General features: G+C 45.8%; 1 protein-coding gene and 1 non-coding gene across 4 annotated transcripts; both read left to right on the top strand.

Moving 5' to 3' along the window:
- Positions 1 to 26,855, top strand: AK2 (adenylate kinase 2). 3 transcript variants are annotated; one of them, XM_049775022.1, is made up of 7 exons: positions 1 to 227; positions 12,416 to 12,541; positions 16,585 to 16,695; positions 16,801 to 16,895; positions 21,916 to 21,988; positions 23,471 to 23,666; positions 25,972 to 26,855. In XM_049775022.1, exons 1-7 carry the CDS (start codon positions 129 to 131, stop codon positions 25,974 to 25,976), a joined length of 705 nt encoding a protein of 234 aa, XP_049630979.1. In that variant the 5' UTR covers positions 1 to 128; the 3' UTR covers positions 25,977 to 26,855. The 3 variants fall into 3 exon arrangements, with proteins under 3 accessions (XP_049630979.1, XP_049630978.1, XP_049630980.1); XM_049775021.1 differs by lacking the exon at positions 25,972 to 26,855 and having other exon boundaries at positions 23,471 to 23,835; XM_049775023.1 differs by lacking the exons at positions 16,801 to 16,895; positions 25,972 to 26,855 and having other exon boundaries at positions 23,471 to 23,608.
- On the top strand, positions 22,723 to 22,855 carry LOC126012488 (small nucleolar RNA SNORA42/SNORA80 family). Its single transcript, XR_007496951.1, has one exon. It is a non-coding gene; the product is annotated as a small nucleolar RNA SNORA42/SNORA80 family (small nucleolar RNA).
- Positions 26,856 to 27,995: the final 1,140 nt, after the last annotated feature.

Consider the following 27,995-nt stretch of genomic DNA (forward strand, 5'->3'; position numbering starts at 1 on the left):
GTGATGGACGCGGCGAAGGACCAATGCGAGCGACGAGCGGGGGAGTGCGTGGCGTGCGTGGTGCCCGGGCCTGGAAGCGGGGAATCCGCGAGGTGTGCTGGCGGGTCGAGCAGAGTTAGTCCGCGGCCATGGCTCCCAACATGCCCGCCCCCGAACCGGCTGAAGAGACTCCCAAAGGCATCCGGGCCGTGCTGCTGGGGCCTCCGGGGGCTGGCAAGGGCACCCAGGTAAAGCTGGTGGGCGAGGCCGTGCTCGGCGGGACCTGTGGAGCTCCAAGGTCAGGCAGGCCATAGGTCCCACTTGTCCCATGAGAGGCCTGGGCACCTCTAGCGATCTCTGAGCCCTTTGGAGGAAGGCTCAGATCGGAGGCTGGGGAGATCGGAGTTAGGATTCCAAAGTTCTCGAGGTGTTGCATTGTTTTAGGGGACTCGTCGGATCCCGTAAGAAGTCAGAGATCGAGTGGGCTTTTGGGGTGCAGGGGGGTACGGTGGACCCTAGAAAGAGGCGTCGTATAGATTGCAATGTGAGTGGGCGCAGGGATGTGCTAAATTTGACGATAAAACGTCTAGAGTTAGGGTTACGGCTCCAGAATTCGGGGTCGGACCTTTGGGAGGCGTTTGTTAGAATGATGAATGACTGCAGCACACGGGGACCGAGTGGGAACCTGGCATGTGCTGAGGAGGGAGGGCAAGTGAAGTCGGTCTGATCTGCGGGAGCCAGTTAATTTGCAAGGGGAAGAAGCAGTCTCCGCTGCTGTGAGAAAACAGGTTGGGATAAGTCAGGTGAACTTTGCCAAGTCAGCGAAAGTGGCTTCCTGGAGCCTGGTGGCTCCAAGAGACAGTGAAGTTCCCGGTATTCTGAAGTTTGTAAAGTTACCCTCTGCCCTAGCACTACCATAGGAACTTACAAAGTTGGGATATTTAGGATTCAGCAGTCCCATATGTTGTCTAATTATTAGTCTCCCTTCTGCCTGGGGCATGTATGTCATTGCCTCCCCTAGCCCTGAGTTTTTGCTTACTGTTGGATTCTAAAGCAAGAATTTTTGCAAATCTGACCTCCCAGGGATTGGGATTCTGCTGACTGCTCAGTGCCCACTCTTTTCTTCCTAACACAGGCAAAGATTATGTTCTTAACAAGCAGACCATCTGTTGTTTCTTGGGCTCCCCATGGCACTTTGAGTATTACCTGACCCTGGGAGGGTTACTGGAAGTTGGTGAACGGTATAGATTATGGATGTTAAGAAGGGAAGACTGGGAGATTGGGTTCATTCCTGTGACTTTGCTCTTTGCCTCTGGGCACTAGGTCAGGAACACCCACTTTCCCTTTTTTCTCTCTAGTTGTACTTATTTCCTCACTTTATCCCAACAGTGTTGGCCCTTTTCCTGCTCTTGGTGCTGTCAATATTAGATAATTTGCATTAGAGAGATGTTTAACCCCAGACTGCAGACTTCCTGAGTGACCAACTATAAACAGAACAGTTAAATTCTTCAATTTTTTTTTTTTTTTTTTTGGTTTTTGGTTTTGGGGTAACACCTCAGGAGTTACTCCTGGCTCTACGCTCAGAAATCGCTCCTGGCAGGCTCAGGGGACCATATGGGATGCCGGGATTCGAACCACTGTCCTGCATGCAAGGCGAACGCTTTACCTCCATGCTCTCTGGCCCCATTTTTTTCTTAATTTATATTGAAATCAATCACTGTAGTAGTTTTTAAGCCACACCCAACGGTGTTTAGCGACCTTCCAGCCTGGTGTGCTTGGGTGAAGTTACCAGATCAAAGTCTGGCCTCCTATATGCAACGATTTTGCTCAGTCTCCTGAGCTGCCTCATTTCCACTTTCTCCTACCTCCCTCCCCCCACAGATTTATAATCAAGCAAACTTTATAACTTTTTTTTGTTTGTTTGTTTTTTGGGGGCCACACCCATTTGATGCTCAGGAATTACTCCTGGCTAAGTGCTCAGAAATCGGCCCTGGCTTGGGGGGACCATATGGGACACCGGGGGATCGAACCGCGGTCCTTCCTTGGCTAGCGCTTGCAAGTCAGACACCTTACCTCTAGCACCACCTCACCGCCCCCAAACTTTCTAACTTTTAGGTCTCAGTGTTTTCACCTAAAAGGCAGGGTTAAAACCTTCTTTACTTGAGATACAACAGAGGATAAGACTGAAAAAGTCCTATCATGTAGATCAAAAGAGAGTATGGAAAGATCACATTTAAAAAATCACCTGTGGAATTTATCTGTACTTTGACTGCAATCTGGCACAGAGTAGAGGTTCATTACTTACAGGTTCTTTTTATCTCAATACCACCCCACCCTTTTCTCACAACTCAGATATATTTCAGTGTGAAGGGTGATGTAGTCAAGACGTTTTGTTTATTTTTAAAATAAAAACAAGCTTACTTCGGTCTCTGTGCCTAGGAACCATTCCTGGCAGCGCTTGAGTGACCATGTGGGGTGCCAGAGATTGAAACCAGGTTGACTGTGTGCAAGACAAGCACCATATCCACAGTACTATCTCTCTAGCCCTAGTCAGAAAGTTTTGAAGAAAATTTAATGAGTGGTGGTGTTGCAGAAATTCCCATCAAAAGCCAGTGAAAAGCCATCAAAGCAGCTCACTTTGAGAAGTTAGATTACACTAGCAGGCTCTCTTGAGCTGGTTCTCCAGAACTGGGCTCAGAACAAAAGCAATATCTCTGTTTTACAGAATATCTGAATATCTGCCTGGAGCATTTGTAGGCAGCTCACAGGAAAGTACAGTACAGAAGCAGAAATTCCAGAGCATATTTTGCAAAGCAGGGTCTAGACTACCCCAAGGACAAGAGCACATTGGGAAGATGTTCCCAGGTTACCAAAGTTACAAAGTGAGACGAGAATCATCAAGGACATCCTAAATTCACTCCAAGGTTACGTCATGTTGCTCAGACTCAGCTGCCACTTGACAGCTTCTGCTCTCTGGAGTTAGCCTGCTTGAAATGTGGGCAGGGATCTCTTTTCCTTGTCAATGGCAATTGGCCACAGAGCCTTTGTGGAAGGAAAAGGAATGTAATTAAAACTGGACTTGAGGAAAGGTTTTACTAAATCACTTAGATCTACCCTTTCTTTGCATAATTAGAACAATAGGAATTCTGATGGCTATAGTTTTATGGAGTTAAAAAAAAAGTTTATAAAACAGAACTTGCAATATGGCAGCCTACAACAGCATGTAGCCTGCTGAAACACTCCCAAACTTTTTGTTTGTTTGTTTTTGGGTCACACCCGGCAGCGCTCAGAGGTTACTGTCCTTCTGCATGAAAGGCAACACCTTACCTCAATGCTATCTCTCCGGCCCCCATTCCCCAAACTTTTTGGGGAAGCATTTTGGGCCTCACCTAGCAGTGCTCAGAGGTTACTTCTGGTAGCTCGGGGGACCATATGGGATGCCGGGAATTAAACCTATTTCAGTCTCATGCAAGCAAGTGCACTACCTACTGTGCTATTGCTCCGGCACTCAGAGTCTTAAGATTTTTATTTTTTACTCCTTTGCTGTGCTTACTATTTTCTTTCTTGTTTCCTGTAAGCTTGATCATACACTTCCCCAGAGCCAGGTTCAGTTTTAGGGCACAACTGTGTTGCTGGGATGCTCTGCCATCCATCCATTAGGGGTTCTTATGTTTTCTGATCTCTGACCTCTGTTCTGTCAGGCACGCTGTGTGCAGTGAGTCATAGCTTTCAGCAGTTGCTGAACTCTCTAGCCTCTCCTGCATATCCTGCTTCTCTGCTCATGGCATAGGTTTGATCCAGTTCCTGCCATTGCCTGCCTCTCCCCCATTGGTAGATATTTGTAATCTTACAAATTGCCTAACCTGGGACCTGGGCCTTGTGCCTACTCAAAATGGGTTTTTTTATTTTCTTTCTAATAAAATCTATTTAATGCAGCATAATAGTATTTTGTTCATTTTATATTGCTACAATTGAAATCTGTTTCCATAAAAAAAAAAAAAAACTTCTTTCTTATGGGCCCAGAGAAATAGTAACTGGGGTTAAGGTGCTTGACTTACATACAGCTAACCTAGGTTTCATCCATGAGTACTGTCTGGAGTGATCTCTGACCACTGCATGTGTGTCTCCCAAATAGGGAGAATTTGGGATGGGTTGGTTTTTGTTGTTTTGCTTTTGTTTTTGAGCCATACTCTGTGATGTGCAGGGATTACTTCTGACTGTATTCAGGAATTATTCCTGGCAGTTTCAGAGGACCATATATATGGAATGCTAAGAGTAGAACCTGGGTCAGCTATATTGTGCAAGGCAAATGGCATACGCCTGTGCTATTGTCTGGCCCTGGGAGAAAACAGTTTGTCTTTTCCGGCCACTCCCAGTGATGTTTGGGGAAGATGCCTCAGATCAAACCTAGGGATTTGTAACATAAAACATGTTCTCTGGCATTTGATCTATCTCTCCAACCCTCAAAGCTTCCTTATTTTAAAATAAAATGCTTAGGTACTTTAAAACCACTAGTGTTAGGTATGCTCAAGGGTTACTTCAGGTTCTGTACTAAAGATAACATGTGTGTATTTAAATAACTTTACTGTGTGTGTGTGTGTAAACAACCTTTCCTATGTATCTTTTTGGGATTATATATTTCTACAGAGTGGCCCAAATGGAGGTATGTTTTTCAATTCCTTTACTCTCCAGCTGAACCCAGTTCTTTATAGCCCAGCACTCTTTTTTTTTTTTTTTTTTTTTTTTTTTTTGGTTTTTGGTTTTTTGGGCCACACCCAGTAACGCTCAGGGGTTACTCCTGGCTATGTGCTCAGAAGTTGCTCCTGGCTTGGGGGACCATATGGGACACCGGGGGATCGAACCGCGGTCCGTCCAAGGCTAGCGCAGGCAAGGCAGGCACCTTACCTTTAGCGCCACCGCCCGGCCCCAAGCCCAGCACTCTTGCAGTCAGCCATTGTTTTGCCAGTTAGGAGTTAAATTAACTTTAAGCTGGGAGAATGACACAACTCTATGACATCTACTATCCTCCTTCCCCTTTGGCACTCGGAAACTCAAGTTCAAAGGGCTTGATCTCTGGTTTATTCCACAGATCATTGGCCAATCTAGCAGCTTCATGATGCCAACCAATACTCTTGCTCTTTCCACTGCTATCATCTGCACTGAGTTACCTATCTTTGTATTGTCTTGAATAAGTTCAGGGCTAGACATACAGAGATTGTCCTTAGGATTATTTTTATTTAATTTTAGGTTTGGGGCCATAGCCAGCAGTGCTCTGAGGACCATATGTGGCACTGGGTTAGCAGCACAAAAAGCAAGGCCCGTCCACTGTTCCCCATTGTCCATTCCATTTCATTGATGAACTAAGACACAGGGGCTATCTCTGTTTCATTTATTTTGGGGCCATATGCTTATCATGCTTATGGGCTTTTCCTGGCACTGTGTGTAAGGGACAATATATAGTATCAGGACCAGTCCAGGGTCTGCCACATGCATGCAAGGCTTGTATCTTATCCCCTTTGCTAGCTATCTGACTTCCCAGAGATGCTTACCTTGTTTGGAACATATATATAGTAGCAAGGCAAGATCTGAACTCATGATTATCCTTTTTATTTGAGGATTGGGACAACATTTAGCTGTGATCAGGGTTACTCCTAATTCTGTTCTCAAGGATGACTCCTGGCAGTGCCATATTGGGTGTTGAATATGAGTTGGTTGCATGCAAATCAAGTGCCTTACCTGTTATCCTATTTAGAGGTTAAGTAGCTTACCTTGCCTGTAACTAGCCCAGGTGGAATTTCTGGTACTTTATATAGTCCCCTAAGGACTGACAGAATTAGTCCATGAGGACTCACTGGGTTTGGATCACACCCTGTGGTGCCTAGGAACTATTCCAGGCTTTTCTCAGGAGTGACTCTTGGCAGGGCTCAGGAGACCCCATGATGCTGGGAATAAAACCATTAGTTTGGCTGCTTTGCAATACAAGCCCTTTACCCCCCTCTATTCTTTCCAGCATGCCCTAATCCCTTCCATCCCCAGTTGTTTTTCTTTTAAGGACTAGGGATGACTCAACAGTAAAATGCGTGCCTTGTGTGTGTGAGGCCCTGGTTTCAATCCCTGACACTGCAAATAAACAAACAAACAAATATTTTAATTGAAGTGCTAAAATGCATTTAGAGAAAGGTGTAGGTATCATAAGAAAGTGGCTTCATAAATTTTCATGTTGTGAACACACCTCTGAAGCTTTTGTGACATACATCATACACTTTTTTCTCCACCTAGATACCTGTGGATGGTGACCCTTTTAAACCATCCAGTCTCCTGTACAAGTCATTCCCTGACAATCTCTTGGTATTTTTTCATTTGTTTCAGTCACATTCAGCAGTGTTCAGGGCTTTCTCCTGACTGCATTCAGAGATCACTCCTGGTAGTGCTCCAATACCATATGGAATGCTGGGATCAATCCTGTGTCAATCCTATGCAAGACAAGCACCCTGTCTGCTGTACCATCACTCCAGCCTGGAGTGATCACATTCTTTTTGTTTTTTGTTTGTTTTGTTTTTGTTTATGGGTCATATCCGGTAGAACTCATGGCATGGCTTTATGCTCAAAAATCACTCCTGGTAGTGTTTGGGGGACCATATGGGATGTTGGGGATTGAATTTTGGTCAACATCATGTAATGCAAGTGCCCTACCCACTGCGCTATCATTCTGGCCTGAGTCTAACAGTCTTGGTGTAGATTCCTGACTTTGTGATCTTGGATAACTTCACATCTAAATTCTCTTTGTGAGTGCCAGAGAAATAGTTCATTGTGCTGAGCACCTGCTTTGCATGAGGGAATCATGCATTGTCTGCATGGCACTGCATAATCTCCTTAGCATAGGAACAACCTTTAAGCCTGAAGATAGCTTCTGGTGAGTGTCCGCCCCCCCCCCATAAGGGTTTTTATTTTTGTTTCTAAGTTTGTAAAATGCAGATGATAACAATTTGGGGTGGTTTTTGTTTTGTTTTGTTTTTAGTTTTGTGGCCATCCCCAGAGGTACCCGATCAGGGTTTAGTCTTTGGCTCTGTACCAGGATTATTCCTGGTAAGCTCGGGGGATCATATGGGTCAGATCAGCTACCTGCCAGGTAGGTACCCTGCCCCAGCATATAACAGTGATTTCTGCCCTGTGTTTGCTATATGCTATGCATAACAAATAATATAAAATAATGAATAAACTGCTTGATAGGTTGCAAATATAGCTAATGCTGATGTGATTCCTCCTCAGAAGAGAAGGGATAGTGGGGAGGTTTTTGGTAGTAGAGATGCTCAGAATTCAAATACAGAGAAGGACCCAGTAGGGGGTAGGGAAGCAATGTCCCTTTCGTAGAAAGGAGCACAAAACAAAGGCCATGAAGAAACTTGGCCTCTGTACTGGAAAACTCCACAGAGCTGTTTGTCTGCAGTGAAGGAGAGTATTGAGATGGTGACTTTGGAGGTAATTTTGGAGACCTTGCAAAGCTGGTTGTGGAGGACATAATCAGGTTAAGAATTTTGAGTTTCACCATTGCACTGTGGAGACTTGAAAGGTTAGGGAATGTGTCTATGTGTGTCAGTGTCTCTGTGTTGGGGGTGCCTGATAAGTCCTAGTATTTTAGTAGATAATTTCCATTGCACATGCAGAAGCTTTGGAGATGGCAATGGGAAAGACTTAGGGTAGACACCAAGGCGAGATATTTAGTGAATCTAAATTTAAGTCAAATCTCAGTAACTGATTGGTTTTTTTATTTATGTAAGTGCCAGGCATTTTGCTAGATACTTTTATATCTTATTTTGGGTCATATCCAGCATTGTTCAGGGGGTACTCCAGGTTCAGTATTTGGGGGTCATTCTCACTGTTTTCATGCTGTGCCAGGGATTGAACCCAAGTCTCTGACATGCAAAACATGTACTCCATTCCTTTGAATTCTCTCCCTGGTTCCTTTACTGCATACTTTTGTAGCTGCTTTCTATTCTAAGAATGAAGAAGCAGGCCTTAAGAAACTGTGTAGGGCTCTTTTGGTCTTTTGCCAGCATGGAGGTCAAAGGGAAGATGGCTGAAAGGAGTTAAGATGCAGGGCTAGCTAAGAATGACTGAATGCTTAAAAGGTTATGATATAGGCCACACATGTGGTGGATAGGGCATGAATAAAGTTGATGCTTCCTGAAAAAAAAAAAAAAAAAAAAGAAACTGTGTAGGGAACTGGAACTATAGTGTAACAGGTAGGGCACTTGCCCTGAATGTGGCCTACCGGGTTCAGTCCTGGACACCTCAGATGGTCCCCCAAGCCTCTCCAAGAGTAACCCCTTAACACAGAGCTAGGGGTAAGCCTTGAGCACTGCTGAGTGGTTCAAAAATGAGAGAGGAAGAGAGTGGGGTAAGGGAAGGGAGAAGAAGAGGAGAGAAGAGAGAAGCTATGTTAAAGTACTTGCCTTGCACACAACTGATTCCGTCCCTGGAATCACTATAGTTCCCTGAGACCTCCGCATCTCCAGGAGGGATCTCGAAGAATGGAACCAGGAGTCCTGAGCATCGCCAGGTGTGATCCAAAAAGAAAAAGGGAAAGCTATATAACTTGTTCAATGTGACACCATAAGTCTGTATGTTCCTGGTTTCTCTTCCATATCTCTGTCCTAAAACCCAGTTTGAGGGTTAGGGAAATAGTTCAGTGGAGTCCTTGCTTTATAAGTGTCAATTGGAGGGTTGATTCCTGGCATTCCCCACTACCCCCCCTAAAAAGAGCAAAACAGTATGTGTCACTCCCTCAGGACTTGATGGTATGTGGGCATCAGGGACTGGAGAAATTTAGAGGATAGGATACTTGCTTTGCACATAGCAGACTCATGTTTGGTGCGTTTGGCACTGGCACTGGCACTGCATATGGTCCCCTTAGACCCACTAGGAGTGGTCCCTGATAATGTCAGGTGTAGCCTTAAAACCACAAAGAAGAGTGTGAGCATCAGAATTTCAGATGGGAGGTGTGGTTACTGCTCTCCCTGTGAGCATGCTCCCAGCAGTACTGCCATTTGGAATCATCACACTGAGCTGTGTGACCTCCACTGCCTTACAACCAAAGTATACAACCCTGATGATTGCAGCAGTAACGGGAAAGAGGTAGCAAGGGGAGAACCCCAAGGTCCAACTGAAAACAACTCATTCTAGCTCTTAAATCAGTCATTGTGCCTGGATTTGCATTTTGGCAAGTATTCTAAAAGACTACAGTAAGACACAAGTTCGGCTGGGGAGACAGCTTCACAGGGTAATAGCATGCAGGACGCTTAAGTTCACTTCAAGGTACTGCATGTTCCGTCCCCCCACAAACTGCTGGAACTGGACCCTGAACATCACTGGGTATGACACTAAATTCACCATGCTGCATCTCTAGTAGTTTTTAACAGCTAGTGTTAACCCTCTAAGCTTGCTCCTTGGGGCTAGAGGTATGGCACAAAGGGCTGGAGTACATGCTTTGTATGCAGGAGGCCTGGGTTCTATCCTTGGCACTATATAGTGCCTCATGTACCACCAGGAGTAGCTTCTGACCAATGCCAGATGTGACCCAAAAATAAAATTTTGTTTTGGGTTATACCTGGCAATGCTCAGCACTTACTCCTGGTTCCTCACTCAGGGATCACTCCTAGCAGGGCTCAGGAGGTCACATGCACTGCTAGGGCTTGAACCTGGATTGACCATATGCAAGGCAAGTAAGTGCCTTACCTGCTGTACTATTATTACTCCTGCTTCCCATGATTTTTTGTTTTGTTTGTTTTTGGACTATACCCAGTGGCAGTTAGGGATTTACTCCTGGCAGTCTCAGGGAACAATTTGGGATGCAGGAGATCGAACCTAGATTGGCCACACTCAAGGCAAATGCCCCACCGGCTTTGCTATTGTTCTGCCCCCCACACCAAATTCTTTTTTTTGTTTGTTTGTTTTTTGTTTTTTTGTTTTTGTTTTTTTTGGGGGGTCACACCCAGCGGTGCTTAGGGATTACTCCTGGCTTTATGCTCAGAAATCACCTCTGGCAGGCATGGGGGACCATATGGGATGCCAGGATTCGAACCACTGACCTTCTGCATGCAAGGCAAACGCATTACCTCCATGCTATCTCTCCGGCCCCAAATTCTTTTTTTTTCAGTTAAAAGTTTTTCCCAACCTCGGGCTTCTTCAGAAATCACAAACTTCTTTCTGGGGCTCAAAGCTAACCCTTGCCTAGTGGGACCAGGCAGCTCAGGATATCATCAGTGCCAACTGGTGATTGGTCAGCAGTGAGCAGCATGGAAATTACAAATGTGCAGGCCACACATCCCAGAGTCAGAATGTGCATTTTGGCCACACCTCCAGGCATTCAGGGTAGAATAGGTTTTTGGGTCACATTCGGCAGCACTCAGGGGTTACTCATGGTTCTGTACTCAGAAATCGATCCTGGCAGGCTCGGGGGACCATATGGGATGCTGGGATTCGAACCACTGTCCAACCCCCCCCCGAATTGGCTCTGTGCAAGGCAAACGCCCTATCTCTCCGGCTCTGAATTCATTCATGATTTGGACTGAATCTGTACTCATTGATCAACCAGAATTTACTGTATTGGGCATTGATCTTCCTCTGTTTAGCTTTGGGGTTTTTGGTTTTTGGGTCACACCCAGCAGCACTCAGGGCTTACTCCTGGCTCTATGCTCAGAAATCGCTCCTGGCAGGCTCGGTGAACCATATGGGATGCTGGGATTCAAACCACCATCCTTCTGCATGCAAGGCAAGTGCCCTACCTCCATGCTATCTCTCCGGCCCTGTTTAGCTTTGTTATGTACAAAATCTTTTTGGTTTTTGGACCACATCTGGTGGTGCTCGGGTTACTTCTGGTTCAGTGCTCAGGAATCACTCCTGGCAGGGCTTAAGAGATCATATGAGATGCCAGGGATCGAATCTGGGTCAACTGTGTGCAAGGCAAGTGCCCTACCCTCTGTGCTATTTCTTTGGCCCTGTTGTGTACATCTTAAGAGACCTCGTGGTGAACAAGATTCCTCTTTTGCTTTTTTAATAAAATAAATAGAATGAGAAAACTGCAGTTCATTGAGTGTTTCTACTCCTGTGGATTACGTTCTTTGCCACTGTTGAGCAGTCTAAGAGTTCCTGAGTTGGGTAGTCTCCAGACTGAAATTTTTAGAGGAAGAGGGTCTTTGGCTCTCGGTCCTATTTCCCTCATCCCACCAGAGTTCTGGAGGAGACATTAGCTATGTTTCCATTTTGTATGAGTGAATATGGAATTAGGGCAGGAGTAACCGAAGCTCCCTGGGCCCTTCCTATGTGTGAGGTCCTGCATATGCTGTGTTCTATATAGTTCCATCATCCAAGGGATGTCCTTGCTATTACTTTTTCCACTTTCACTTACCTGAAATTCAGGTACAGTAACTTTCCTTAAGCCACACATCTAGTCACTGGTGAAATCCAGGCTGCTTGACTCTCATGACCATGTTCTCAGACCCAAGTGACAGCGCAGTGCGCTTAGTGAGTGCTTATATGTAGGAGGCCTGAGTTTGATCCCTGGCACCACATTGACCCCCAGCACCAGAACAGCTGTCTGTCCCCCAGACTGCTGAAACTAATTGATCCTAATTAAAAATAATTGCTCGCTGTTTGCCAGGTGTTCTTCATGTCCATCTCATCTGAGACTTCCTTCTGCCTTTTGAATCAGAGCCTCTGAGAGATGAAGAGATTTGCTTGAGATAATGTAGCTGCCTAGTGAGGGAAGGAGCAGAAATACTCATACTTCCCCTGTCCCTTCTGCCACCCAGGCCCAGTAGCTGTGGTTATGCACCATGACACATTGTCTTATTTCGCAGATAATCATTCTATTCATTCTGTGCCTCATATTGTACTAAAGGCTTTAGATGCATGATCTAATTTAAACCTCACAGCAGGAGTCAGAGAGACAGCTCAGAGGACTGAGCACATGCATTTGCATGCATGAAGCCTGGGTTCCATCCCATCACCCCTGATACTCTTGGGCACAACCTCCTAGCACAGAGCTAGGAGTGGCCCCCAAGCGTCGCTTTGATGTAGCCCAGAAAACAAAAGTATTCATTTATTTCACTGTTGCTTCTGCTGTTTTGACCTTTCTCATCCATAATCGGGAGATGTGCTTATCTGGCAGTCATGTGTCTAATGGAATTAGGGGTCCTGGCTAATACTTATGACAGCTGCCTGCAGTGTAGGTTTGCTTTTTGTAGCTCTTGTATTTTCTTGTGATTCTGTAACTGCTGGATCTTTCTAATATAACCTAAGGTCCTTGTGGCAGATAAAGAGAGAAGTTGTTGGTGAGGTTCATGCAGACAGTTGGAACATGGTTGGGTTCATACTTGACATTCCTGCTGGGCCTGCAGTGTTAACCGAATCTTGTTTTTTGTCTTCTCTCCTACAGGCACCCAAACTGGCCAAAAACTTCTGTGTCTGCCATTTAGCTACTGGTGACATGCTAAGGGCAATGGTAGCCTCTGGCTCAGAGCTGGGAAAAAAACTGAAAGCCACTATGGACGCTGGTAAACTGGTAGGTTTGGGTGCCAATGAATATTGATATTTTCTCATAGTCTAAATTGGCAGTAATATGGTAGCAACTTATTGCTATTGAAATTAGCATAAATTTAATTTAATTTAAAGTTCTGTTTTGGGTGGTAGATCAATAATAATACAGCCATTAGGGCACTTACCTTGCACATAGCTGACCTTAGTTCAATCTCTTGACATACTGTCTAGTCCTCTGAGCACCACCAGGAGTAATTTCTGAGTGCAGAGCCAGGAATAATCCCTAAGCACTGCTGGGTGTGGTCCAAAAACAAAAGAAAATTCAGTTTTTGGGCTGGAGAGAGAGAGAGCAAAGGTGTTACCCATACACATGACCATCCCCAATCACTTCCTTAGCACCATATGGTTCCCCTAAGCACAGAGTAAGGTGAAAACTTTGAGCAAATGTATAGCAGGTAGAGCATTTGCTATGCACAACCCAGGTTCAATTCCTGGCATCCAATATTGTTGGTCCCCAGAGCCCAGCAGAAGTAATCCCTGGGCACAGAGCACAATATGTCCTACCCCATCCCACCTGTCCCTTACACACACACACACACACACACACACACACACACACACACACACGGTAAGGCATATTCCTCTTATTGAGATGAATATCCTCTCCCAAGCACACACACACACACACACACACACATGGTAAGGCATGTTCCTCTTATTGAGATGAATATCCTCTCCCAAGCACACACACACACACACACACACACACACACACACACACACACACACACACACAGAGTAAGGCATATTCCTCTTATTGAGATGAATATATCCTCTCCCAAGCGCGCGCGCGCACACACACACACACACACACACACACAGTAAGGCATACACACACACACATACACACATACACACAGTAAGGCATATTCCTCTTATTGAGATGAATACACACACACACATACACACACACAGTAAGGCATATTCCTCTTATTGAGATGAATACACACACACACAGAAAGGCACACACACACACAGAAAGGCACACACACACACACACATTCCTCTTATTGAGATGAATACACACACACACACACACTAAGGCATACACACACACACACACACACACACTAAGGCACATTCCTCTTATTGAGATGAATACACACACACACACACACACTAAGGCACATTCCTCTTATTGAGATGAATACACACACACACACACACACACATGAGATGAATACACACACACACACACACACACACACTAAGGCACATTCCTCTTATTGAGATGAATACACACACACACACATGAGATGAACACACACACACACACACACACTAAGGCATATTCCTCTTATTGAGATGAATATCCTCTCCCAAGCACCAGCAGGGGTCACTCATGAGCACAGAGCCAAGAAATAGCCCCAGAGTATTGTGAGGTTGTCCCAATACCTTTGAGTGCAACCTCCTAGCATAGAGCCAGGAGTAGCCCCTAAGCTACTCATTTTTCAAGTGTCACTTGCCACATTTCAGTTTTCATTAGCCAGCACGTAGCTTCTTAAATTGAATCATGACCCTATATATACCACATAACTGAATGTGGGTGGATCGCCCAAAAAATAAAAAAATGGTAATACTGTGGGCTGGTGCAATAGTACAGTGGGCAGGGTACTTGCCTTACACACAGCTGACCCAGGTTCTATCCCTGGCACTCCCATTTGGTCCCTTGAACCTTCCAGGAGTGATCTCTGAGCACAGAGCACAGTGATCCCTCTCCCCTCCAAAAATAAATATTAGAAAAACCTTTAAAAGATTTCTAAATGTGCAACAACCAGAAATTAATTCAGAACTAATTGTAGAGATATAGGTAGTTGCTAAATATATGTTTTGCATGCAGGAGGGCCAGATTCAATTCCAGCTACTTCCGAGTCCTCAAGCAAAGAACTGATAGGAACTCCCAAACATGGCTGAGTGTGCCCGCCCCCCTCAGAAAAAGGGGACAAAATTAACTATGTATTGAATCTTAGGTATTGGGGAGGGAGGTTCGGCCACTCCTGGCTCTATGCGCAGGAATCACTCCTGGCAGTACTTGAGAATCCTAGGCAAAAACAGTTCAAGAGTCTCTGCTGGGCCGGAGAGATAGCACAGCGGTGTTTGCCTTGCAAGCAGCCAATCCAGGACCTAAGGTGGTTGGTTCAAATCCCGGTGTCCCATATGGTCCCCCGTGCCTGCCAGGAGCTATTTCTGAGCAGACAGCCAGGAGTAACCCCTGAGCACCGCCGGGTGTAGCCCAAAAACCGGAAAAAAAAAAAAAAAAAAAGAGTCTCTGCTATGGGACATTTCATCATCACAGAAAATCCCACTGGGCAAATGTATAAGATTTTTTTTGTGGAGGTGGTTGAACTACACTTGGCAGCATTCAGGGGTTACTCCTGGCTCTGTGCTCAGAAATCGCTCCAAGTAGGCTCAAGGGACCATATGGGATGCCGGGAATTGAACTCTTGTCCATCCGGGTCAGACACGTGCAAGGCAAATGCCCTACTGCTGTGCTCTTTGGCCCCAGCTTTCAAATATTTTAACAAACTGATAGGCTATATAATATAGACTTTTCAACTAGCAAGTTATTTGCTTATTCTGATTTTATGGTACTTACTTTACTCATAGTTTTCTCATAAGTCTATGTTGCTGATGCTTTTGGTACTATAAGCAATTTTCAGAGCCAGAAATAGAACCACCATTTCAATGCCAAAACTCAAGAGTGTATTTGTGAGGCCTCAGAAAGCCATTGAGGGTGTTTAACTTAATTCTATGGCTCCAACTCCCAGAGAAGGCACTTGCTGAGTAATCCTTCCTATTTGTGGGATATAATGTGTTTTTTGTCTTAATTTTAAGCCAGTTGGTCTTATTAGATAAACACAGTCTGTTGATCTACAAAATCTTTGATTAGAGCCAGAACTTAATTGTAGCTAGGACTTGTAAAAGAGACGGGACTTGTCTGGGCATTAGGGAAGCCATTTTGTCTGTAGTTTAGGAAAGCTATTTTGCCTCCATCCCCATTAACTCCTGTTTGGCTTTGAGATTCTGTAGCTCTATCAGATGGAACCCTGGCCTGTCTACCTAGCTGCCCTTCTGCTCCTGGCTTTCACTTCCTGTTAGTGAGGCCTTGAATTGAGCTAAATGCCAAATATTTTGAACTTTGGTTTTTGGCAAAAGAGCCTGTGCTGGAAAAAAAAAAATTGAATGTGGCAATGAGATTGCTTATCTTGGGCCTTCACTTAGTCACAGAACTTATACTTTGTCCCTAACTTCACAGCTGGCCCAGGAGATAAGAGTTAACCAAGCTTCCAAGACAGGCAGCTTTTCTGTGATGCTGATAGAGAAGAAGGCCCTGCCAGAAACCAGTGTCTGACAGCCAGCAGGAGTCTTCATTAGGGGTTTTTTAAGAGACCCACAAATGTGTTGGGTTGAATCTTCAATTCCTTGATTCTGATCCAACTTTCCAATTTACTTGACTTGTGTGGCCTCGTATTTTGGCTATCTTGGGCCACTTTACTACTAACCAAAACAAAATCACGAACCAAGTAGAAGAGGAAGAAAATTCCCTGGGCCTGCCAGTCCCTGCCCTTGTTTTTTGGTCACATCCAGTGGTGCTTAAGGCTTACTCCTGGGTCTGTGTTCAGTGTTCAGAGACCATATGGTGCTAGAATCAAACAAGGATCAGCCATGTGCAAAACAAGACCCACTGTACTGTTTACCTCATTTCGCATATGGTAGCTTTTTTGTTTGGGGGCCACACCAAGTAGAGCTGAGGGATAGTTTCTGGAGGTGCTTGGGGAACCATGTGGTGCTAAATCCAGGCTTCATGTATGCAAAGTGTATGTCTCCCCAGCCCTAATTAACAGGTTTAAACTCAAAAGTTTTTTTGGCCTTTTCATGTTTGCTTGGTTGGTTATTTTCAGGGTAGTAGGGGGCTTGGGTTATACTCTGCAGTGCTCAGGAGACTGTGTCTGATGCTGGGATTGAATCCAGGCGTTAAACCAAGGTTACTTTGTTTTTCACATCCAGGTTAGTGATGAAATGGTTGTAGAGCTCATTGAGAAGAATTTGGAGACCCCACCATGCAAAAACGGTTTTCTCCTAGATGGCTTCCCTCGGACGGTGAAACAGGCAGAAATGGTAGGTGACTTGAAAGCCAGCATCAGTCCTTGATGCCCAGTTCCTGTGAGGGAAAGGGGTGTGAACTTACCTGGAGGCTGAGCTGGACTACACACTCTGTTTCAGCTTGATACCCTCATGAAGAAGAGGAAAGAGAAGCTGGATTCTGTGATTGAGTTTAACATCCCTGACTCTCTGTTGATCCGGAGAATCACCGGAAGGTATTTGTCCCCTGAAAGCCCTTCTCTTCATGCTTCCTCATCTGTGTTGGACTTTGAGACTACATGTGCTTGTTCTCAGGAGACTTTGGTACCATTTCAGTATAGATTGTTCTCATTTTTCTTATTTGGCAACAATCCCTAGAGTGGTAACAGGCTGGTTTTTTTTTTTTTTTTTTTGAAGTCACACAATTCCTCAGATCTGTCACTTTGTTGTTGTTGTTTTATTTTTGGGCCACACCTGGAGGTTCTCAGAGGTTACTTTCTGGCTCTGTGCTTAAGAATCACTCCTAGTGAGCTTGGGGGAACCCTGTGGGATGTTGGGGATCAAACCCTGATCAGTGCTTGCAAGACAAATGCCCTACCTGATGTACTATTGCTCTAGCCCCTCCTTTTTTTTTTTTTGTTTTGGTTTTTGGGCCACATCTGGCGGCGCTCGGGTTACTCCTGGCTATCTGCTCAGAAATAGCTCCTGGCAGGCATGGGGGATCATATGGGATGCCAGGATTCGAACCAACCACCTTAGGTCCTGGTTCGGCTGCTTGCAAGGCAAACGCCGCTGTGCTATCTCTCCGGTCCCCCCTTTTTTTTTTTAAGGATTTTTTAGACCACACTTTTGTTGGAGCTCAGGGTTATTCCTGGCTTGCACTTAAGAGTTATTCCTGGTGGGCTCAGAGGAACATATGGGATGCCAGTATTGAACCTGGGCCAGCCAGTCCAGTACATAGCCTACCAACTGTAATACCTATCATTTTGGTCCCACTGTCACCTTTTAATTCTAACCCTTGACCAGTTTCTTAACCTCTCCAAAATTATTCTTACCCATGGAGATCCCTGTTCTGAGAAACTGTTATGCATATTAGGAATCTTTTGCTCTTCACAGAGCACAACAAAACCCTCACAGCCTGCCACTCTGAGCTTTGAAAGCAAGGCAGGACCTGGTCAGTCTGTGTTGGATCTTATTTCAGTGTAAGACACAGGCCCTTAGCTTGTCTCTCACTGCCCATAATTTTTGGGTCCTTGTTTTCTTTCTTGACGGTGTGTGTGACTAGTGGTTTGAGGCTTGCATGAATTCGGCCTTGGTTGTCTGATGCATCTGGAATGTCCCAGGGAGGGGAGTGCTGACAGTTCCCGCCCAGATGCTGACACATCATTCCTCCCACCTCTGTCTAGGCCAGGCTTGGTACTTGAAATCCCATTTTAGTTTTTATTTAGTTTCAGCAGGGTGGGGGTAGAGGAGCACACCCACTGGTACTCAATTTACTCCGGCTCCATCCTCAGGGGGGAACACCCTAACCCTAACCCTAACCTCACAGTACTGAGTGGGGGCAAGTGGGTGCCAAGGAGCAAACCATGTGGTTGGCCATGTGCAGGGCAAATGCTTTACCTACTGTACTCTGGTCCCCATTTTTAGAACTTAGACATTGAGCTTTAGTTTTTTTTTTTTTTTTTTCTTTCCCTTCCTGGAAACAAGCTTTGTTCGTCAGTGCTCTGCTTGTCCACGTGGGAGGGGATGGGGTGAAGGAGAAGTGTGATGGGAGACACCACACGCCTGGGAGGAAACAAGAGAGGAAGAAGGTAGCCTAGCTCATCTGGGTCTCTGCCTCTTTTTTCTTCTGATTTTGGGGTTACTTCTAGTCATTGTGCTCGGTGCTTACTCCTGGCTCTGTGCTTAGGGACTAGATATGCTAGAGATCGAACTGGAGTCAGCTGCATGCAAAGCAAGTACCTTACTCCTGTACTATCTTATGCCCAGCCTGCCCACAGGGAAAATTGTGACTGATACTTCACTCCCCTGGGTCTCCTATAACTGTACCCCTCTTTCAGCATGCGGTACCCCACCACCACCAGTGCTAGAAGTGGCCTCCAAAAATGATCTCATTAATAAACAGCATGGGGCAGAAGGACAGTTCAGTGGGTAGGGGTTTTGACTTGTAAGCAGCCAATCTGGGTTCAGTCCCCGTGACACCCCATGTTGTCCCCTGAGCAATGCCAGGTGTGGCCCAAAAGCCCCCAAAAAAGTATTTATAAATAAAACAGTAATATAAGTCAGAGAGAGATAGTTAAGTGCGTAAGGCACTTGTCTTACACGCAGCTGACCCCAGTTCAATCCCCAGCACCATTTATTGTGCCCCAAGCACTGCCAGGACTGACCCCTGGGCACTCTGGCCTGCTTCTTGCATTTCTAAGGGTCTATGCCATGACCATTCTACACAGAAGAATGGGTTTATTGTCTCAGGGACACAGCAAGAAACCTACATTGCAATGGCAGAGAAATGTTCTTGGGGCCAGAACAATAGCATAATGGGTGGAGTATTTGCCTTGCATGCAGCCAACCTAGGTTCAGTCCCCCGCATCCCATAGAGTTCCGTTAGTGTGCCAGGAGTGATCCCTGAGTGCAGAGCCAGGAGTAACCCCCGAGCACTGCCAAGAATGGCCCTAAAACAAAACAAAAAGATGACTAAAAGGAGCCAGAGTGATAGTACAGTATGACTTCTGCCTTGTACACAACAGATCTATTTTCTATCCTTAGTACCATAAATGGCCCACTGAACCTGTCAGGAGTGATCCCTGAGCACCACCAGATGTTTGTGTGGTGCACCCCGTACAAGAAATAATCTTTTCTTTTTTTCGGGGGGTGAGAACAGAACTCTCAAGCTGTGCACAGGGACTCTTTAGCCTCTCTATTTTTTGTGATACTTAGTCTCATGCTGTTGGGGCCCAGCCAAGCTTGGGACCTCTAGGACTACCCCGCAGTGCTCAGGGGAGCAGGCAGTGCTACGAATTGAACTTAGGGCGCTCTCTTCCTACTCCCAGAAATGCTTCTTGTATACTTTGATCCATGCTCTATATCAGTAATGGCTAACCTTCTTGAGCCCGAGTGCCCAAACTGCCGCACAAAACCAAATAATTTCCTCAAAGTGCCAGCACGTCAATTAAACCTTAATAACAAGATTTTAGTATCTAAAAACACTTTATAAATTTTATAAAGTTATTAATTGTGGACCTTCCCACGTGCCAACTGCAAGGCCTTCGCGTGCCACAACTGGCACACATGCCATAGGTTCACCATCACTGCTCTTTATAGTATGTATTTCCTCCAGGGTCTTTAGCATTACCCTCTAACACGTGGGCTGAATTCCACTCTGTGGTCGCAGAGTGGTGCTGCATTGTGTGCTGGGGTCTGTGTTCAGACCTTTCTTTTCCTATAGCATCTTTTTTGTTTTGGGGTCACACCCGGCAGCGCTCAGGGGCTACTCCTGGCTTTGCACTCAGAAGTCTCCTGGCAGGCACAGGGGACCATATGGGACACTGGGATTCGAACTACCATCCATCTAGGATCAGCTGCACGCAAGGCAAATGCCCTGCCACTGTGCTATCTCTCCGGCCCCTCTTTTCCTATAGCATCTTTCTAATTTTGGTGGGGAGGTAAGGTCACACCTGGCTGTGCTCGGGTTACTCATGGCCCTGCTCTCAGAAATCACTCCTGGCAGGTTTTGGGGACCATATGGGATGCCGGGAATCCAACCAGGTTCCATCCTGTGTTGGCCACTTGCAAGACAAGCGCCTTACCACTGTGCTATCACTCTGGCCCTCAATCTTTTGTACTTTTTTTGTTTGTTTTTGTTTCTGGGTTACCTAAACCCCAGCAGCACTCAGGGATTACTCCTGGCTTTGTGCTCAGAAGTCACTCCTGGCAGGCATGGGGGATCATAGGATGCCAGGACTCGAACCACCGTCTGTTTGAATCTGCTGCATGCAAGGCATCCTACCACTGTGCTATCTCTCCGGTCCAATCTTTCTAATTTTTAATCATCAAACTAGAGTAGGAAATAGGTTTAGAGGCTGAGCATTGGCTTTGCAACCAGGAGCCCAGGTTTTGTCCCCAATACCACATGGTTCCCTGAGCACAGAGCCAACAGTAGCTCTGTCCCCTCCCCTAAATTAGGGATGTTTTCTCTGTCTTTTGGCCCCATTCACTTTGTATACATCTCTGAATTGACTTTTTTTCTGGTTTTTGGGCCACACCCGATGATACTCAGGTTATTCCTGGCTATGCGCCCAGAAATCGCTTCTGGCTTGGGGACTATATGGGACGCCAGGTGATTGAGCCACGGTTCGTCCTAGGTCAGCCACGTACAAGGCAAATGCCCTACCGCTGTGCCACTGCTCTGACCCCTGAATTGACTTTCATGGTTGCTTGTTTCCCCATTTTTTTTCTCTCATTAAATGGAGCTCTGCTAGGATTGCTCCGCAGCCCCTGAATGGGATGGATCATAGTGTCGCCAAGGTTTGTTGAAAAGATGACTAGGATGATTGACTCTGAAACCAGACCAGAGACCCTTCCTGTAGGCCAAGGGTGAGGGACTGTTTTCTTCAGCAGATACTTAGAAAGTTGGATCAAAATTTGAAACACAGTGAGCTGGAACGATAGTACAGCAGGTAAGGCAGAGACAGAGAGAATAATTCCTGAGTGTGGAACCAGGAGTAACCCCTGAGTACCACCAGGTGTGACACCCCTCAAAAAAATTTTTTTTAAATATGCTGCAGTTCATATGACTAGAATAAATAATTTGTTTACAGGCTCTTTGGTTTAGTCCCCAGTACCACATGATCTGTAGATACCTCCAGGCTTGCATTCCCCCACCATAAGTTTGCATGAAATACCAGTTCTTTTGTCTTTTCTTTTTTTCTTCCTTTTGGTGGAAGGTGCTGAGTGGCATATCCAGAAGTACTCAGGGTTTATCCTGGTGTTGCTGTGCTTAGAGATCACTCTAGTGGTGTTTGGGAGATCATAAATGGTGCCAGATGTGCCACATGCAAGGCAAGTGCCCTACTCACTGTACTAGTACTTCAGCCCAAGTCTAGTTATTTTCTTAAGAGATAGATGCCTGAACTGGATACTCTGCTAGGGGGCAGTCTACACATTCAGTGTTTTATCCAGCTGCTCATTGTCTGGGAGACTCCAGGAGTGTAGAGAAGCGTTCATGCACCCTGACTGGTGTCCTTTTGCGTCTTGCAGGCTGATTCATCCCGCGAGTGGCCGTTCCTACCACGAGGAATTCAATCCCCCAAAGGAACCCATGAAGGATGATGTATGTCACCTCAGAACAAGACATTTTCTTTCTTTCCTCTTCCTTGGCTTTGCTCTCCCTCTTCCTTTTGTTCTGCCTAATACTGCTGACTTTGCTGTAAGAGACATCACTTCCCAGTAACCTGCCGTGGGTTGCCCATGGTGTACCTGTTGGTATTTCATAGAGTTACCCAGAGTGACTAACATGCCAGCCTCTTCCCATTTCTATTTTGTACCAATTTTCCTGATCAGCCCTTTCCTGGCAGCTAGGCAGCGTCAGTAAAATCTAATCAGAAGGCAGCTGGTGGGAAACCCAGACTTAGGACAGAGTAGGGTAGATGGTGCTGCAGAGAAGTTTGTTGACTAGTTCTCTCAAACAAAAGTCCTCTCTGAAGTGCTGTCTTATACCGAGATTCCTGCTCTTTCTGGTGGGTGAACATTGCCATGTTCTTAAAACACCTTTAATCTTCTACAGTGGTAAAAAGGGAAGGTCTCATATATGTGTATTCTAGCATTTCCTGTATACTGTCCATTTTATCTAAATGTAAACTTGCAGGCAACCGTGGGAATTTTCTGCATTTACCTTTGGCATGTGAGTCAAGTCCATTAGGTCCAACATACTCCAAAACCATCCTGTCATCTTAGCTACTTTTTGCTGAATTGTCAACTCAGACGGTGTAGTGGTGGTGGTGGTTTTGTACTTGCATTTTTCAGAATATTGAATGCCATTGACCCTATTAAAAATCATTAAGGCTTGCATGGGTTTGGATTTATGGCAGGTCCGTCCCCCTGGGCCTCTCATAGTGTTCCATGCCATAGCAAGCTGTGGCCCCGAACCATTGCCTGGCTCTATCAGTGGGCTTTGTGCACTGAAGCGGGTCACACAGTGAAGAAGAAAAAAAAAGAGAGAAAAAAAAATCATTAAGGCCTCTAAAATTTCATAGATATTTGGATTATCCAGAACCAAGCCATGGCATTGCATGACCTCAGCCAAATGTAACTAGATCTAACCCTGGAGGCACAAGCACTGCTGGGTTGGCTTCAAATCTTAGCATCCACCCATCCTACCCATTTGCAAGTTTCATCAGGAGTGACTTCAGACCCCCAGAACACAACTTGGGAAGCCAAAAAAAAAAAAAAAAAAAAGAAGTAAACAAGTAGTGTTACCATTGCTCAGTACTCTCCTGTATTCTCCTGTGAGAACTTCTATCTTTGTTGCATCTGATCCTAGAAGTGATTGAAAGTGGAACAGCTGGGATAAAAGCTTTTGGGGACAGGCATTGTCTGTTCTTCCCTGCACCCTCTTGTTTATGGTTGCTATTTTAGGTGCCCCCAAGAACTCAAGATCAACTTCTGAGACTGACTTTCTAGGAGACGCAGTTCTGGTAGAAAGGGTTTAGACCACTGGTTTTCTACTTGGGATCTGACAGCATCTCAGATCTGCACCTGGTTAGGAGACCATGCTTACCGTCTTGGCCTCTCATTACCCTCTTCCTGTTCACAGATCACAGGGGATCCCCTGGTCCGCCGGTCAGACGATAATGAGAAAGCCTTGAAAATTCGGCTGGAAGCCTACCACACTCAGACCACCCCCCTTGTGGAGTACTACCGCAAACGGGGAATCCACTCTGCTGTCGACGCCTCCCAGACCCCTGACGTTGTCTTCGCAAGCATCCTAGCAGCCTTCTCCAAAGCCACATGTAAAGACTTAGTTATGTTTATCTAACGTGGGGTTCAAGAGAGTTTCTTTCCTCTTCCTGTCTCTACTGAGGGAGTGGGTGGGGACGGCAGAGCAGGCAGAGGGAGGCTTCCTTAAGCCAGCAAGAATGTCACTTTATATGTACTGATTAAAAGCACTTGCTTCGTGTACCTTTGGTGTGTGTGCAACTCTCATCATGTGTGTGTGTGTGTGTGCGTGCGTGTGTGCACATGTGTGCACACATGCATAAAAGTGCCTAGACATTTTCCTGCTTCCTAAGTGACAGGTAAGGTAGCTTTCTCTGCTGTTTTTTCCAGGCTCTTTTACTTTTTACCAAAACAAACTCTGATCTCTGCCAGTCACCCCAATTCCACAATATGTACACTGCACTAGATGATTAGAAGATTAGGGTGATGTCAGCCTAAGCTGGCCAGAATTTTTTTTTTTTTTTTTTTTGGTTTTTTGGGCCACACCTGGCGATGCTCAGGGGTTACTCCTGGCTGTCTGCTCAGAAATAGCTCCTGGCAGGCACGGGGGACCATATAGGACACCGGGATTCGAACCAACCACCTTTGGTCCTGCATCGGCTGCTTGCAAGGCAAACGCCGCTGTGCTATCTCTCCAGGCCCCAGAATTTCTTTTTTTGTTTGTTTGGGCCACACCTAGCAATTCTGACTCTCTGCTCAGGGATCACCTGATACGGGCTCAGGGGACCCTACAAGTTACTGGGATTAAGCCTAGGTTAGCTGCCTACAAGGCAAACACCCTACCTGCTGTACTATTATCTCCAGCACTAGGGCTAGAATTTCTGATGGCGGATTGTTGGCAGAGAGTTCCACTTGCTTTCAAATTCACAGTGAGAAGCCACATGAGTCAGTATGTGGACAGGAATCATTATTTTTTCCCCCAGATGGAGGAAAAGGGTACTATGTTACAGATTTCAGAAATTTCTGGGAAGAGAATGACTGTAGAAAAAGTCTAGCCCATTGAAATATTTTTGTGAGCTGAATCATTGTGTTATTATAAAGTATCATTTGTTTGTGACCTGTGTTTTAAAAGTGAGTTTTTGTCCCAGAAATAAAAGGTGCAAGATCCTTTTGAATTCAGCCTGTCTTCTGCACATTTAGATAGGGTAACTGAGTCCAGCCATCCCTCAGATATTAGGTATGCACTTATTTTTTCACTTTTTTTTGTATGCTTTTATTTTTAATGTTTGTTTTTGTTTCCAAGTGGAGCAGAAAAGTGAGTAGAGGTGATTTTTTTTTTTTCTTTCTAAACACACCCTTTTTTCCAGATTCACCTCTGACAGATGGTAGTGGCCAAACTCACCAAGAAACTATCCATCCCCTCCCTATCCAAAAAGTAAAATTTCCACCACAGTGTCAGATTTCAGCCCTTACATTTCCCCAAGTACTAAGTATTTCTTGGGGTCCATGTTGTGCCTATTGTTCTCAGGTGTGGTTTGTGGCAAACATGAATCAATAAATTGCTGTGAGGGCCCACAGAAACAGCAGCTTCTGGAAAAGCCATTAGAGAGTCAGTCAGAGGCAGATCTGTTAACTAATTCTGCTTGCTGTCGCAATGCAGTGCCCAGTTCCCATCTGACCTGACCCTCATACTGTCCGGGAGACTCCAGGGGTCTGATCCTCTGACCGTCTGGAAGTTGGGTGCGGGTATGTGGCCATCTTGCTTCCTTCTGTCTGGTTGAGTGAGTGAGTGCTGCTCTGCTCTGCCTGTTTGTCTGATTGTAAATTTAACTCCACTCCTTCTTAACGGTAAACCAGTCTGGCGAGGGGTGCCTGGGGAAGCACATGACTTCTGGGAATGGGCAAGGGAAAGAATGAAACCAAAACCATCAGCCCAATCTGCAGGGATCTGGGATCCTTCTCTAAGTGAGGAAGGTCACATTTGTTGCTGACTTCCTTTGGGGGATCATGACAGGCTCTTGGCCTCAAAGTTTAAGTCCTTGGTGTTTGCTAATTGAAGGTGCATCCTTCATCCCTATGATCCTAATCGTCCACCCTCTTATATACGTTCACATGTGTGCAAAGGCACACACGCATGTGCATGGGGCACCTGGACTGCTATTAAGAAGTAGCAGGTTCTGCAGAGTTATACGTGGCCTTTGGGGGTAGGGGTGGAGGTTGGATTTGTGTTTTGCTTCATTTAATTCTAGAGCCTTAACCTCAGTTGGCAGAGATGTGTCCAGTGTTGAATGCCTTTGATTGCTGGGACACGCATGCCTGCCTCCTCTGATACTGGTGTTTACAAACCCATTTTGTTCTCTCTTGTTTCCTCTATTTCAGCCTAGTAACAGAAGGCCAGGCGAGACCGCTTCACTGCTCATCACCCTGCTTCGTGACCCCCTGCTCTTAGGTGCTGGGCGGAGGGCAGGGGCGGTCAGGGTAAGGCTGGGGAGGGAGGAGTGGTGAGGGGCCAGGAGGAGGAGAAGAGAGCAGCAGTGTTGTAATGAGCCTTTTACAGACCACAGTAGGAATCTTGTCAAGTACCAACCACTGGGAAAAATTAATTTTCTGGAAAATCAATTGGCGTGTATAAGTAGAAATAGGGAGACCACAGTATTACTTTTAAGAAATCATGGTTTCATTTCCTCTGGACTGGTGACTGTATGTTTTAAAGCAATACCCTATGACCTCAGCTTTGATCTCACAGTCTCATGGGCTGCCAGCTTGGGAATGCAGGCAAGCAAGTTGTCCTGTCTCCCCTGTAGCTCGGAACAGGGAGAGTTTGCTGCCCCACCTAGGTTCCCCATGCTCTGAGATCAAAAAAATCATCTCCACATTGGAAAGTGATCTATGGGTGTGTTCTCAGGGGGCAGTGAGTCACCCAATCAAGTTTACTGGAGTCGGGTGGGGCTGAAGTGCAGGCTGGTCTCACTGCTTTCCAACTAAACATTGATTGACCAATCTACCTGTTCTTGTGAGGGAGCTCTAATGAGCCCCCAGCATCTGCCATAATCCTCTACTCTTGCCTCTGTCCATGGTGTATGAAAAGACTCCTTTCAGTTAGTCAGCAGATGTGCAAAACAACATCATCCAAAGATTGTCTTTTCCACCCTCGACTGGGATCACTCGACAGCACTGTGATGTATTTTCAATGAGGTGCCTTTCTTAATGGACCAAATGCTGCCTTGTTTTGGCCCTTAAATCAATAAAGTTTATTAAAAATTTGTATCCCCTGTGGTGGTATTTTTCTCTTAGGGGTTCTGAGCTAAAATGGCATCGTGCTCTGCATCTGGCTTGGAAGTCCTTTTCTGCAGTCACTGGAAGCCAGGAGGAAGCACAGAAAGTCCATAGATCATCATAAGAGGCACCTTCACTCTCTGACCTTGAGCTTACAGCCAAGTTTCTCTTAAACCCAAGGGCAAAGAATCTTGGTCATGTGGTCCTTGGCATTCAGGGGATATGCCATGAATGCCAGCTACTCATTGATTCTGGATCTGTTCCCTCACAGGAACAAAAAGGTCAGTGATGGGAATGGACCAATATTAGAGTGGGTGGATCAATAGTATAGGGAACCTGTCTTGCATGTGGTTGACTTAGGTTTGATCCCCAGAACCTTGTATGGTCCCCTGAACTCTGCCAGGATCCCCTGAGCACTGGCTCAAATATGGCCCAATCCTCACCACCAAAAAATTATTAGGGTGGCCGGAGAGATAGCATGGAGGTAGGGCATTTGCCTTGCATGCAGAAGGATGGTGGTTCGAATCCTGGCATCCTGTATGGTCCCCCAAGTCTGCCAGGAGCGATTTCTGAGCGTATGGCCAGGAGTAACTCCTGAGTGCTGCTGGATGTGACCCAAAAACCCAACCCCCCCCCCCCCAAATGATTAGGGATATCACCTGCACCACACATATTTTGGCACTAAATAAAAATTTACAGGTAGGCCTTTGCTTGGTGCCTAGCACACAGCAGATATTGGATAAATTCTAGTTAGTTCTGATTATACACGGAAAAAGATCTGCCTCCTGCCAGGCGGTACCATTGTGGAGTGGGCAGTGGTCTACAGCCCACCGAGCTGTATTGCTGATGCCTGGGCCAGAGCTTTGGCTGTCATTGCAGCTTCCTGTTTGCACCACTGCTTTTTTGCAAAGCCATTTTCTTCCTCAGCAAAAATGAGCTTAAATTGTTTGTGCAAACCAAAGCTCTCATTCCCTTCTAAAGGGCTACTGTGCCAGTGAGGTTTCTGAGAAATGACTAGTGTTCCCGAAACCAGAGGAGGAGACACGAGGCATTCTGATTCCAGAGAGAGCCAGCAGCGTCATTCCCTGCATGGTAACTCTCTCTCCCAGCCAATCCTCCCACCTCTG

The sequence above is a fragment of the Suncus etruscus genome, chromosome 6 (assembly GCF_024139225.1).
Source record: "Suncus etruscus isolate mSunEtr1 chromosome 6, mSunEtr1.pri.cur, whole genome shotgun sequence".
NCBI classification, from domain to species: Eukaryota; Metazoa; Chordata; class Mammalia; order Eulipotyphla; family Soricidae; genus Suncus; species Suncus etruscus.

Bases quoted from the DNA above. Each gene is read 5' to 3' on its own strand.
- AK2 (XM_049775021.1), top strand. From the start codon at position 129: ATGGCTCCCAACATGCCCGCCCCCGAACCGGCTGAAGAGACTCCCAAA. The intron at 16,696-16,800 runs GTAGGTGACTTG...ACTCTGTTTCAG, and splicing joins CGGTGAAACAGGCAGAAATG to CTTGATACCCTCATGAAGAA. The intron at 16,896-21,915 runs GTATTTGTCCCC...TGCGTCTTGCAG, and splicing joins ATCCGGAGAATCACCGGAAG to GCTGATTCATCCCGCGAGTG.